Source organism: Engraulis encrasicolus, chromosome 8, assembly GCF_034702125.1.
Source record: "Engraulis encrasicolus isolate BLACKSEA-1 chromosome 8, IST_EnEncr_1.0, whole genome shotgun sequence".
Taxonomy (NCBI): Eukaryota; Metazoa; Chordata; class Actinopteri; order Clupeiformes; family Engraulidae; genus Engraulis; species Engraulis encrasicolus.
The window spans coordinates 12,329,895-12,345,107 of record NC_085864.1 but is presented as its reverse complement, the minus strand read 5'-3'; the positions used below and the strand labels follow the sequence as shown (position 1 = coordinate 12,345,107).

The 15,213-nt window shown below is 46.4% G+C and overlaps 1 protein-coding gene across 9 annotated transcripts in view; it reads right to left on the bottom strand.

Moving 5' to 3' along the window:
- The window catches only part of synrg (synergin, gamma), a 104,121-nt gene that overhangs the window by 82,280 nt on the left and 6,628 nt on the right, over nt 1-15,213 (bottom strand). For all 9 annotated transcript variants that reach the window (XM_063204968.1, XM_063204973.1, XM_063204969.1 and 6 more), the window contains exons 2-3: nt 7,508-7,548; nt 3,477-3,616 (exon numbers count right to left, since the gene is read on the bottom strand). In XM_063204968.1, coding sequence (XP_063061038.1) covers nt 3,477-3,616; nt 7,508-7,548 — 181 coding nt within the window. The remainder of the gene's footprint in view (nt 1-3,476; nt 3,617-7,507; nt 7,549-15,213) is intronic.

Sequence of the window (15,213 nt, the reverse complement as noted above, 5' to 3'; positions counted from 1 at the left end):
GTGTGCAAAGAGTTTGTGATCAGTCCACGTGAAAAACGGGGATTTCAAAGGGCATCGATTGCTGGTGTCGTAGTGTGACAGAGCAGGAGGTGTGCTGCCGTATTCGTGAATCGTGCTATGTTGTTTCCCTAGTAGCCTACGATCGGTAGCGTGTATTGTGTCTGACTTCACGCAATAGGTAAACACAGAGACCATTGTATATCGTGCCAGGAGTATCTTGAACTTTCTGGGCTTGCTACCTAGACCTTTACCAGCTCCTTGGATCAAAATGGCACCCGAATTGTAATTGGAGTAATGCGCTCCGATTTAGAAGTTTGATCGCCAACCAGATAAGTTTATTTGATTATTCACCCCTATGTTGAACTGTCTTCCTGTATGTGAAAAGCCAGAAGCTAGCATAGATGGCTACATATGGATCGGATGGGCTACATCTAAGCATCATATCATTGGGATTTGTTGTCAATGTTGGGCTATTATTTCGGGAGTCATCGGGAACTATTTTAGCAAATGTCCGACCTTCTGCATGTGTGCAAAGAGCTTGTGTTCAGTCTGTGTGAAAAACGTGGATTTCGAAGGGCATTGATTGCCGGTGTCGTAGTGGTTTAGAGCAGGAGGTGTGTCTTGGCGTGCAGGAAGATGTGTGTCAGAGCTAACCTTGCACCAAATTGTGATTAAAACCAACTCATCCCCTTTCAAACTCGTCACATTCTGAAGAAGCGCACCCTTCACAAAAACCTCAATATCTCCGATTGTAGCTGAATTCCATGGATACCCACTTCGGTTTAGCGTGGGTTTACTCGGCAATAAAAGCTCGTAGAGACACACAGTTTTCACCTACTAAGAGGGCAGCGTCTCCACTTTCAAACGAGTCATAACATATTTCAGTGGCCCTATCACATAATAAGCTGTGAGTCTACAAAAAAACGTAAAAAAGGGCTTAGAACGCTGGTATTCTACGACATAATTCCGTGAGCAACGCCGGTATTCAATGTGTTAAAGAGGAAGAGATGGAGAAAAAGAGCGAAAAAAGACTAATAAAAATATTGTGGGTTGGTTGGAGGATGCATGGAGTTACGGAAACGGGTCGCCAGTAATTGACAGAGCAATCAGGGGACGATGGATAGAGACACTTAGGATGATTAGGGCTGTAAACAGAACAAGTGCACTCACACAAAACATCACCATTATCGCCGCCATAACACTGGCCATTAATGCTGTGAAAACAAGCTGCACCATGCAAACACACGATAAAACACACACACACAAGCGCGCGCATGCACGCACGCACATCAAACAACCCCTTTCCCGTCAGAATTTTCGACTTTGGAGCTTCCATTGAGGGGGAAAAAAAGCTGCAACAGTCTTGGAGCCATATTTTGTAATCTCTTGAGATTTAAGCGATCACAATCTTTCTTGGCCCATCAGACAAACAAACTTACCACGCACGCACACACGCACAAATAGCTTTTTTTTGCCATTACAGCCTGTGCTCTGCTGTGTGTGTGTGTGTGTGTGTGTGTGTGTGTGTGTGTGTGTGTGTGTGTGTGTGTGTGTGTGTGTGTGTGTGTGTGTGTGTGTGTGTGTGTGTGTGTGTGTGTGTGTGTGTGTGTGTGTGTGTGTGTGTGTGTGTGTTCAATAGGAGTGATGCGTCATCAGCTGAGGGGCAGCTGTGGTGTCTGTCTGCCTGGTCCTTCATCACCGCTGTCTCCTAAATGTGAGATGTAGCCTGGGGCAGGGTGGGGAGAGGTGAGGTGAGGGGTGCGTTCGTGTGTGCGTGCGTGTGCGTGTGTGTGTGTATCCGTGAGTGACTGTATGTACATGCCTGTGTGAGTGTGTGCGTGTGCGTGTGTGCGTGTGCGTGTGCGTGTGCGTGTGAGTGTGAGTGTGAGGTGAGGCGTGTGTGTGTGTGTCCGTGAGTGACTGTATGTACATGCCTGTGTGAGTGTGTGCGTGTGTGTGTGCGTGCGTGTGCGTGTGTGTGTGTGTGTGTGTATGTGTGTGTGTGTGTGTGTCCGTGAGTGAGAGAGTGTGAGTGTGTGTATGTGTGTGTGTGTGTGTGCGTGTGTGTCCATGAGTGACTGCATGTACATGCCTGTGTGTGTGTGTGTGTGTGTGTGTGTGTGTGTGTGTGTGTGTGTGTGTGTGTGTGTGTGTGTGTGTGTGTGCACTACGTCTGTGTGAGCGTGTGCTAACTCAGTGTGTGTATGTGTGTATGTGGGGTGGTGGGAGCAGTACTGGGGCAGGATATTGGGGCCATCAGCGTTGGATCCCACATGATGGAGATTCGGCGTGGCCTTTATCGCCCCTCCATCTCCCCACTAGTCCCCCCAGACAGGGCCGGATTAAGATCACCAGGGGCCCCTAGGCTAAAGGTTGCTGTGGGACCCCCTGGAGGGCAAATTTCACTACAAAATGTATATAGGACAGTGTCAGAATTACAAACTAGGAATTAAGGATAACATGTCTACCAACTGTACTCAATATGACAGATGTACACACGACTCTGTCATTTTTCACTTTTGACCAATCAGGGGCCCCCTGGCAGATGGGGGCCCCCTAGGCTGTAGCCATATCTAGCCTGTGCATTAATCCGGCCCTGCCCCCAAGCGAACAGAGCACCGCAATGGCTGCAATGGCATTACCGTACATCAGCACCGGCTGCCATTTGCCATGACGTCCTTCACAGGGCATGACAAATCTATTCTGCTCAAAGCTCTTTATCGACGAGCCATGTAATTGGCAGACATATACTACATCTGCCAGGGCAGGGACAACACTTTAAGGATGAAGAGCCAAACTGTTCCACTTGAACACTGTACCAGCAGTGTTTCCCAATCTTGTTTTGCTTTGCGCCCCCTAAGCCAGGGGTGTCAGTCAAGTGTAAGACCCGGAGGCCGGGTGTGGCCCTACAGGCGGTAAAAAGGAAGCCCGAGACATGTAGGGGGGAAAAAACCTAAGCATGTCAAATACGGGTAAATCTCAAGTTACAAAGTTGTGTAGATGTGTGAGATTTGACGTTTTCATTTTTTGATCATCAAATTTGCAACTATTGATTATCAAATTTGCCTTTATTTGCTCGCCACTTACAGTCAATGCTCCTGATATACCCATGATTCCGTTATGAAGCAGAAATCTGCTATGATATTTTGCAGTTTCTTACCTGGAGTATGCCCTCATGCATGCTCTATACTTTTCCCCATGTGATTCTCCTCTATACATTTGTCATTTCGCTTGTTCTTGACAATGTGGTTAAAACTGGTTTTAATTTTTGAAAGAAAAAAAATACTTAAAATCTAAAATATAGAAATATGTTATCACAGATGAAGGTCTTGGCTGCACAGCAATCTCCAGCAACCTCCCCATATTTCACTTTTTCATAAAATAGTTTTTCTTCTTTTCCCAGCTCTTGCTTTGTTCTTTTCGACACACACAAAAAACACAACATCAAACAAAGATGAAATAACTATGCCGCTCACCTGCATGGGCATGGCGCCAGGGGCCATCTGTCCGGCGAAGTTCATTCCCATCATGCCCTGCATGTTGGGCTGCATCATGTTGGGCACCATGGGGTAGGCCTGCTGCTGCTGCGGCTGCTGCTGCTGCATGGGCATCATGCCTACACGGGCACCGCACCAGGACGGGCACAGACAGACAGACAGACAGACAGACAGACAGACAGACAGACAGACAGACAGACAGACGATTACACTACAAGTCAATGGCACGGTTATACATGCAACTATATGGGCATCATACCTAGGCACTGCACCAGGACGGGCAGACAGACAAACAGACAGACAGACAGGGAGGGAGGGACTAATAACATTAGATTTCACTGCAATTCAACCGAGTAGACTTCATTGATCCGCAAAAGGAAACTATTTTGTTACCTGTCCTTCCACACAACATAAAAGACAATAGGACAGTAACAAACATTGGGAAATTAAGCTTTTACTTTGTCTAAATTCGAAGTGACAGAGGGTCTTCAGACAGAGGGTCCTGAATACAGTCCCTGGAGTGTTAGTTGCCTTGCTATGCCAAGGGTATTCACAGTAAGCAATGGATGAGGTTGCAGGAAAGCATCCATCTTTAAACCTCCACAGTCTCACTAACCATTAGGCCACAACTGCCCAGATGACAGCTTACTGCATAACCATCATAGAGCTGCATATAGTAGTATTTCAATGGACGATGCTGTATTCGTCAGTTTTCAAGCATATATTATTTGCGAGCTCATATTTTGTTTGTGTGAGTGTCTGACTGTGAGACTGGTTGCACAGAGGTTTCTTCTCAGATATACGCACTGCATGCAAGTGAACGAGAGCAACTGTCTATTTAGCTTCGCCCTGCACATTAAAGCTGAACACGGTGTGCATATTTCATCAAAGGCTAATCAGCGTCACATCATATGGGCAAGGCGAAAGGGTATTCAGAAAAACAACCAGCGTGATGATGTTGTGGATCAGGTCTTCTAAGAAACCATGAGGATCAATACAATGATCAATACCTTGGATCACGAATTTGATCAGAACGTCTGCACAAATTAAACGACTTTCGTTAACCATCCCTTCTCTCCAGTGAAAGGCTCTCAGCAGCACATTTGCTCTCGCACAGCGAAGCACTTTGCTTTGCAAAAAGAACCACCATAGCGCCCATTGCAGCCTATCCATTCACTTGCATGATCAATTCTGGAAGGCAACGTTAAGCTTTTTCATACTAATACACACATTCCATCCAATGCTAATCAGAGCATTATATCATGCTTGCAGCAGGAAACGATCCACAGAAAATATAGCCTTCTCTCTGCTGATTAATTTCCAGTGGCATATTTCACTTGCTCTTCCACAGGCAAGCAGCACAGTTTGGCTATCAGAAACACTTAATGTGGAGTTTCCTTTTTCTGTCTCTTTTTTACCTGTGATGTTGGATCACCTTGTGGAGTCGATTTTGAATTAGTCTGAACGGCTCACTGATTTGGAGTCAAGAGCGTTATTATCATCTGCCTTCACTCATTGCTCAAACTTCTCATTTACGGTAGGTCCGATAAGGCAAACAATTCATTATGTGTTAAATGGGAGGTATCGTGCTCTCTCTCTCTCTGAATAAAAAGGCATTTAACACTTTTAAATGGTCTGTGCTGGCAGCGGGCAAGCTAAGGCCGGGAATCGCAGGCTGGCAGCGTAATGGATGACACGATACCATCATGACACATTGACCACAATAATGATGGTATCACGGCACATAGATCCTGCCATGGCAAGCCTATTACATTGGGCGGCAATCATCCAAAGCACATTGTGCAAGGCAGAGCCGTTTTACCAATAAGCAGACGAGGCAGTTGCCTAGAGGCCCACCATATTTGCCCAGTTTAGGGACCCCCTCCCCAACAGTCAGCCCTGCCATGGTAAATACCAGTAAAAGGAATTCAAAAGGGCCCCATGTCTATATGTTGCCTAGGGCCCACAAATTGGTATAACCGCTGCTGGTGTAATGCGTGTACGTACGTGCATGTCGCTGAGAATACGAGTCTGTGCTATAAGGGTAGGTAGCTCTGTACATATCACAGATGGGTGACCACGACTATGAGGCTGAAACGCCATTCATAAAGAAAGTAACACGGCAGTCAGCTTAATTTTTGCACTTTAAAGTGGACAATTTGTCATAGACTGCTATGTCATTGTCAGTGCGCAAACTAAAGTTGAAGGACCAGCAATCAAGAATATTTGCCTTTATATTTGTCTGAAAGGCATACTATTCTATTGTTGTGTGGGCATACATGCGAGTGTCCATTAGATTTGTATAACTTCTGAAAAACTGGACAGATTTCCACTAAACCTTGTGTGCCAATACTTTATTATAGCTAGGAGTCATCAACTATTATTTACAATGACAGGAGACACGATGGAACAGCACTGAGCTCAGCACACAGTGTTAACATGTGCAAACAGCTAAAAGCCCTTTGTTCTAATATGTCTAACGTGATGAGATGTTTAAGGAGCAGATGCTTGTTTGGTGCTTAAGCGATCTGGAAATAGGCAAACCATGATCTAGCCATTTCTGTAGATAGTCGTGTGAGACAGAGAGAGACAGAGAGAGAGAGAGAGAGAGAGAGAGAGAGAGAGAGAGAGAGAGAGAGAGAGAGAGAGAGAGAGAGAGAGAGAGAGAGAGAGAGAGAGAGAGAGAAGATGACAGGGGAACAAGAGTGAGAAAGACAAACAGGCAGAGTGAGAGATGCAGGAGGGGTAGAGGGAGGGAGGGAGAGAGCGAGCGAACGAATGAGAGAGAGAGAGAGAGAGTGAGAGAGAGAGAGAGAATTAAAAGAGAGAGAAAGAGGAAGAACACCAAGGGAGATAGAGATAGAATAATGGGGGGGGGGGTTAGAAAGAGTGAGAGGGTGAACGTTCAGGACCCATGATGACAGATTGCTGCGCTGGGCAACGGGAGCCGACGGACGAGCGGGCGGCCGGACGGGAAGATAAGACGAGTATTTGCACAGATGCCGTCCATGTCTCAGGACGAGAGAGAGAGGAGAGATGCTGAATGATTTATAACTCAGCAGCTACTGCTAAGACATCAGAAGAGAGGGAAGAAGAAAAGGAATGAAGGCAAAGAAAAGGGGGGTGTCTGTGGATGGAAGACAAGAGGTAGTACTAGGCTCGACAGCTCTCAAGCGATGACAGGAAGCAAAAGAGGTTTTAAGCTATAAAGTGATCTTCACAGGGAGAAAGAACGTGCTGTTGAACGCGGTAGGGAGCCTTAGAGCTTTCAGGTAGAGCCGACAACCTTACTAATCACTTCATATACGGTCATTGGCTCAGCTTTGCTTCTGGGGAAGAAGTAAACCAAAAGAAAGAAGTACAGTAGTTTTTCTTAATAGTTTTTTTTTTTTATCTTAACAGGGTTTTTTAATACTTAGTGAGTAGTTGGCAGGCTTATGATGAGGTCAAGGGGGCATTTGATCAAAAGGGTAGAGAGCTACTGGCCTAAAGCACAGGGAAATGATGATTTTGGCTATGATGTTGGCCTGCTTTCTGTAATGATGACAGCTACTGTATGACAATGACAATGACACAGACAATGTGACAATTTGTGCTTCAGTTAAACAAAGCCAATTAAAAAAAAGAATATGAGAGTTTTATATGTTGTAAACATGTAAACATTCAGAACATTGATATGTTCCTTAATTTCCCCCCGGGGATCAATAAAGTTACTCTACTCTACTTTAAAACACCTCATAAAACTATGGCAATATTAGTAATAGTAGTAGTACATACAACCTTTATTCATCCCAAAGGAAATCATACACAGGGGGCCTATACTACAAAGCTGGCTCAGGATAAGGTAAGAGGTAAAGTTAGGAGCTAAATCATCTAACATCAGCCTATACTCCAGGCTATTCTATTAGATGATAACCTTAACTTATCCTGAACCAGCTTTGTAGAATAAGCCCCAGGTGTGTGGTTGTGAATAATCAAATTGTTTTTTGGGAGAAAGAAGAAGATCTTACCTTGCGGAGGTCCCATGCCCCCTCCAACACGGTACATGAAACTGGGGAGAGAAAAAGAGACAAACACAAGCGTTAGTGATGACTTTGTAAGAACATCATCTTTTGGAGCAGTCATTTCAATCTTATCCGACTGTAATACTGTAAGCAGTAAGTTATTTCTGCAGAACTCCTGTACTTCACAATCCGGTGCATCAATCGCGAGGACTTAAATGATTGGACTTTGACCTTATTTCCAACAAGAAGTTGTAGAAGTGTTCAAATAAAAAGTATAAATAAAAACACTCTACTGATGTCACCAAGAACAATCCCAGTTCTACAAATCTTACCTAAACAGACAAACAGAACAAACACCCACCAAGCAGTCCAGCATCCAGACCACTTGCACAACTTGCTTTTTGCTACACCGCCATCCTATTGCGTTGGACAACAGTCTGTACGTTTGCAGACCACATCATTTAGCAACTCCAGTCCCACCACTCCCATTATCATTATGGGCTACATCATTACCATGATCTCCCTTAATTGTTCATTCACTACTGTAATATCTGCAGCACTTTTTTACTAACTAACTACATGTCGTTAGGATAATGAGTTTGGCATCCAGACAACACTACACTTTTGTCTAGTTAGGAGTCCCCCGGACACTGGCGGCCTTGGCTGGCCTGGGATAGGGGATCTGCTGACTGGCATCATGTGAATGTGTAGGAATCCCATGCCAGTGCATTCCGCGTAGAGGTACGACGCATTTGCAAGCAAAGTCGTGCTCCTCAACGCTGCGAAAAAGCAATTTTGTCACATGATGAGGTTTGTGCAGTTTTCACGCTGTGCCAGCGAATTTCTGTTGCCACACCGAAGTTCTGTTGCTAAACCCAAAAATGCTCAGCTGTGCCCTGATCAGAACCATGCCTAACCCTAACCGGTCAGCAAAGCAATGTTTCTGCTGCTTTACTTTTTGCCAAGAACAGCAAAACGAGCAAGAGAAGATGTGAATTTGTGGCGAATTGTGCCCTGAGCAAAACCATGCCTACACCCAACCTATCACAGGGCATTGTGGAACAAGAGTCAACAGGCAAAGCCGTTGTGCGCAAACGTGATCGACGGTTCAAATCAGCTAGATAGTTATCTTACTTACTTTTATGATGCCATGTCGGAATCTGATATTTGTGGTGTGGTGTGGATGACTGAATGCCTGATTCTGGGCTGTCTGCTGCATGTTGATTTGCAGATGTGTTGTGTTGTTGTGTGCATGCAAGTGGATGGAGGCATGAGAAGATTGGCTTAGCACGCTCGGACAAACTGGCATGTGTTTGTTTGTGTAGGCTATACACATGCACACACACGTAGGCTACAAAGACACTACATTCATGTACACACATATGTACCGGTACAATGACACACACGCACAAGCACACACAGGCACACACACACGCACACACACACACACACATGCCCTGTGTGCCTGGCCGTCTTAGCCTGCCTGACACGCTTGGGGAGAGTGAGAGGCTGATTTGATAAGACTCGGGCTGCTGTTCCGAACAACAATTATCGATCTGGAAGAAGTGCAAGCCGGCCTCCGCTGACAGGGGGCCTTCTGAAAAGGAACATTCTTTTCTTGGTAATTTGCAGCCGTCTCTCTCAAACACACAAACACACAAACAGTCAGACAAACAAACATCCCAGGGAGAGGAGGGAGGAAGGAGGAGGGAAGGAGGGTGGAGGGGGGGTGAAAAGAGAATAGAATCGGGCGTGAAGGCTTTAGACAGGGGGATTTATGAGGGTACAGCACGATAAAGAGAGCGGCAGAGTGACAATTGACTTTATATAAGCAGGCTTTGCCAATGCCAGCGAGACTTGTGCTATTCACTAAGCATTTAGCCCGCGGGACAACTGGCGTGGAGTCATGGGGGGGGGGAAGGGGGCCGCGGTGCCAGGGATCGATAGCGGGGCCCTTACTACAAGTTGCTTTAACTGCTTGTGAGGAGCACAGTGAGGGCCTGTTTGGCTCGATCTTTTCCGACGCTGATCTGTAGAGGATTGACTATTCTCATTTGTGTGGTGGGCGTTTATGTGTGTAGTACGACACAGAGAGAGGGAGAACGAAAGGGGGTGGGGGGGCACAAACATAAGGAGAGAAATAAAGTGGGAGAGGTAAAGGCCTTAGGCCTGTGTGTGTTTAAGCATTGTGTTGAGGTAAAAAGAGGCAGAGGGCGATATGTCAGGAACAGGTGGGACTGAAGAATGGAGCCTTTATTTACTAGTATGTGTACACAACAGTCACACAGGGATTTGTACTGCAAGGACACGGAACTCGAGGAGTAAGTTAGCCCAAACAAAGATCTTAGAATAGAACCACAGATTCTGGGACTCACACTTCTTGAAATGAGCCAACTCATTCTAGTTTTGCATAAATCCTCTGAATGAAAGAGCTTCCGGCGGCGGCGCACGTAGGTTGCAGCAGCCCCTTGCTTTCCCAACTTTCAGTGTTTATTTGTGTTAAAATGTGTCTTTCGGAATGTCTATCGTCGGAAAATATGTCGGAACGCACGTACAGTCGGCAACAGCTGTTGCAGATAAGAATGGACAACTTAAGCAATGTACTGGATGTACCAATGAAGACCCTGGAAGAACTAGGAATTCTCCGGCGGCATAGGACTACATCGGACCCGTCTGCCTCGCTATGCCGACGCGAAGAATTAGGAAAAGGGGCAAACGATGAGGTGGCGTCGAGACAGGCTTGCAGCCAACCCAACTCGTCCAGCAATACCATCAATTCTCTTGGCAAACGTCAGATCTCTGGACAATAAGATGGATGACATACGGCTACTAAGATCAGCGAACAAAACCGTGAGGAACTGCTGCGTTACGGTGTTCACCGAATCATGGCTGAACGACGGCATACCGATTCGGCCCTTTACATCTGGAACCAACTAACGTGCCACCGAGCGGACAGAGCCCTTGCAGAGAAAAAACGAGGAGGAGGAATATGTGTTACACACATGATGCTTGGTGCAATAATGCTACGGTAGTACAGAGGCACTGCTCTCCACGAGTGGAGTTTCATGATTATCAAGTGCCGACCCTTCTATTACCAGAGAAATATCCGCTATCCTATTAGTCGCCGTCTACCTCCCACCCAGCAACAACAATGGCGTCAAAAGCGAGGCACTGAACGAGCTGCATCGGGGCATCAGTGAACAACAAGATGCACACCCAGATGCCTTCACAGTGGTACTAGGAGATTTCAACCACGGAAAATCTCAAAACAGTACTTCCAAAATTTTCATCACATGTCAACTTCCCAACAAGAGGACAAAACACCCTGGACCTGTTTACACAAATCAGAAGAGAGCATACAAGGCAAAGCCCATCCCCCACATTGGATCATCAGACCACACGACAATTCTGCTACTGCCAGCTTACAGACAAAAGGCAAAACTCACCAAACCAGTTCAGAAGGAGGTGAGAAAATGGCCTGAGGGAGCCATCTCACGACTTCAGGACTGCTTTGAAAACCACAGACTGGTACATTTTCAAAAACAACTGCCACCCACAGCAATCACATTGACATTGAGGAGTACACAGACACTGTGACTCCTACATCACAAAATGCATCGATGATGTTACAGAAATAAAACACATCACTACCAGGGCCAACCAGAAGCCATGGTTCACAGGAGACGTTTCACGACTGCTGAGGGCCAGAGACAAAGCCTTCAGAGCAGGAGACGTAGCTGGCCTAAGACAGCAAGGGCTAACCTGTCCCAGGGCATCAGGAAAGCAAAAAAAAAAAGGAATACTCAGACAAAATAACAACACACTTCAAAGACAGCAGAGATGCACAGAGCCTGTGGCAGGGCATACAGGCCATCAACGGAACTATAAGCCTGCACACGAAGCTGTGACAAACAACACCTCTCTGCTAAACGACCTGAACAGTTCTTTTGCCCGCTTTGAAGCACAAAATGACACTCACCCACAGAAAACTCCCCCTCCCCCCCCATGATCAACCCTTTACCTGTCCTCTGCCAGTGTTAAGAGGACACTGTGGCCACCATCAACCCACGCAAAGCAGCTGGCCCAGACAACATACCAGGCCGAGTGTTGAAGGATTGTGCAGAAGAGCTGAAGGATGTCTTCACAGACATCTTTAACATCTCTCTGGAGCAAGCAGTCATCCCATCACTTTTCAAAGCTGCTACCATCATACCTGTGCCGAAGAAATCATCACCATCATGCTTCAATGACTACCGTCCTGTAGCACTGACGCCCATAATCATGAAGTGCTTCGAACGGCTAGTCCTGTCACACATCAAAGCCACCCTACCCCCCACCCTAGACCCTACCAGTTCGCATACCGAGCCAAGCGATCCACGGAGGATGCAATTTGCTCTGCCCTCCATCCAGCCCTCACCCACTTGGACAATAAAAGACTCATATGTGAGAATGCTGTTCATTGACTTCAGTTCAGCATTCAATACCATAATACCACAACAACTCATCAGAAAATGGACAAACTAGGTTTCAGCACCTCCCTATGCAACTGGCTGCTGGACTTCTGATGCAAAGACCACAAGCACAGTACGGGTAGGGAACAACACCTCGAGACCCTGACCCTGAGCACGGGGGCTCCGCAAGGTTGTGTTCTCAGCCCCCTGCTGTTCAACGCTGCTGACACACGACTGCACAACGACCCACAGCACTAACCATCTAGTGAAGTTTGCGGATGATACAACACTGGTGGGCCTCATCACCAAGGGCGATGAGACTCACTACAGAGAAGAAGTAGACCTGCTGGCCAGATGGTGCAAAGACAACAACCTCCTGCTGAATGTCAACAAGACCAAGGAGATTGTTGTCAACTTCCAAAGGGTCCAAAAACAACTGCCACCACTGACCATCGACGGCGATGCTGTGGAGAGAGTGAGCAGCACCAAGTTCCTTGGAGTGCACATCAGCGACGACCTCTCTTGGACCACCAACACTACATCACTGGCGAAGAAGGCCCATCAGCGTCTCTACTTCCTGCGCAAACTAAAGAAGGCAAGTGCTACAACCCTCCATCATGACAACATTCTAACAGAGGAACCATAGAGAGCGTCGTGTCCAACTGCATCACAGTGTGGGGAGGAAGCTGCACGGAGAAAAACAGGAAGGGACACTCAGCGTGTTGTGAACACAGCGAAGAAGATCATTGGAGTAACCACTCCCCTCCCTGCAGACATTTACAACACATGCCTCACCCGGAAAGCACTGATGATCATCAAAGACACAAGCCACCCTGCACACAAACTGTTCAGCCTCCTGCCCTCTGGAAAAGAGTACAGGCGCCTCCGTTCCCGTACCACCCGGCTGGCGAGCAGCACAATGCACCAAGCGATCAAGATGCTGAACACTCAACCCCACTCTCTCCCTCCACTGTCAGCCTCTAGCCAGCAAGGCCACTGACAACCCCCCCCCCCCCCCCCCCCCACTGTCAGCCTCCTAGCCAGCAAGGCCACTGACAACCCCCCCCCTCATCCCCACCACCATATCTGCGACTGAACATTCCACCTGCACTACTATACTTGTGACTGAACTTTCAACCTGCACTAACTCAAAACATGCACACACACACACACACACAGCCACACACACACACACACACACACACACACACACACACACACACACACACACACACACACACACACAAGCACACTGCACTTTCTGCACTAAACCCAAACATACACACACTGACACACACACACACAACGCCAAACACACACACACAACCCCAAACACACACACACAACACACACACACACACACACACACACACACACACACACAGACACACGAACACACACACAAGACGCACACCGCAACTTCTACCTGCACTAAACACATACACACACACACACACACACACACACACACACACACACACACACACACACACACACACACACACACACACACACACTGCTGCTGGTGTACTTGACAGAACCTTTTTAATATTTATTTTCTTCAAAATGCTACTATTACCATGTCAGAACGCTATAAAAGGACTTTTTTAGGAAAAGCACAAAAAACACACACAAATACCTCTTAATGTATGTCCTCTACAAGTCTTCTGTTGTCCAGTCTTGCACTTTAAATGTCTGTATGAGCACTGTCTATGTCCATACTGTCTTAAGTCCATGTATAAGTACTGTCTATGTCTATACTGTCTATGTCCTTACCTTAATTAGTCTATGTCTGTATGGGAAAGCAAGAAATGTAATTTCAAATTCTTTGTATGACAAGTGCATGTAAAGAAATTGACAATAAAACCTACTTGACTTGACTTGAAAACTTGACTTAAACTCGCTCAAGAAAGAGACTGTAAACAACAAAAATATTGCCAGCAGAATTATGCTAAACTAGGCTACTTCCTGCTAGCCTACATCACACATTAACGGGACAGCTAAAAACAAGCACCCTGTGGGGACAGCGAGACAACACTAGTACAGGGGGGAAAAAATCCTAAAATATTTTATTACGGAAGCAGTGTGGGGGGAAAAAAAGCAGCTCATACATTGAGACAGAATAAGGCTGTATGCAGCATAACATCTAAATAAATCAGTCTGATTTGAATAGCTTTGCTGGCCAGTGCTTGCTACGAATAGAAGGGGACTGTCTCGTGGCATCACAACACTGTCTTAGGAGCTATAAAGGGGTCGCTATGCTATTGCAGCAGCAGTCCAGACAGCTAAGCCCAGAAAAAAGAGGTGACATAGTCTGGCAGCAGAAAGCCCTGGCTGGCCTAATTACAAACAAGTATGGGAAAGATATTCCTTCTGTGCGTAATAACAAGGGGAGCCGTAGTACCAGCTTACCATTCAGAGGATATGAAATGTCAAGAGAAATTCAAAACAATCCAATCAAAAAAAAAACCCTTCTGAATGTCAAGTTTACAACAACATAGCAATGTGCATGTTTAGGTCGGTTGACACAACTATCTTGTGCAACAATAAGAAAATATCCCCACCAAACAGACTGAATTGTCAACTCAAAGGCCTTACATCCTTATACACAGTCAAGGTGGCTACGATTAGAAAGGGTTGTGTTGTGGCAATGCGTTTCCACTGTCTTGGAAACTTACTGTATAAAGTGACTACTATTGGGCAGTTGGAGCAGCAGCTGTAGATTAAAGTCAGACAGAATTGTCTTTTCTGCTCCAAGACACTGGAACACAAGCGACTTCGACAGCAGGCGATAAGTTACCTCCTATATCCCCCCAGCACAGGCATAGAGGGATAAATAAATAAATAACAGGATGGATGAATAACACGGTGGATTAGAGGGGAAGATTAAGCGCTGTGTGCCGTCAACTGGGTAAGTAACAGGAGGGAAGGGAGTGGGGGGGAGTGAGCGAGGGGGGATCTCCGGCACTTTGAAATGTCACTGCGCAGCATCATGTTGCGTCGCGCCCATCCACTTGCACAGCACACATGCGCGCAGACACAGTCACTCCATGGTTCTTTTCCCCCCTCTCTTTTCCACTGCCTCTCATACTCACATTGACACACAAATACACAGGGATACACAAAGAGAGAGAGAGAAAGAGAGAGAGAGAGAGAGAGAGAGAGAGAGAGAGAGAGACGCACACACACACACACCCTGATCTGATGATGAGACTGGGTGGGAGTTGTATGAGTGCGTGTGATCAGATCATAACGGGTCTG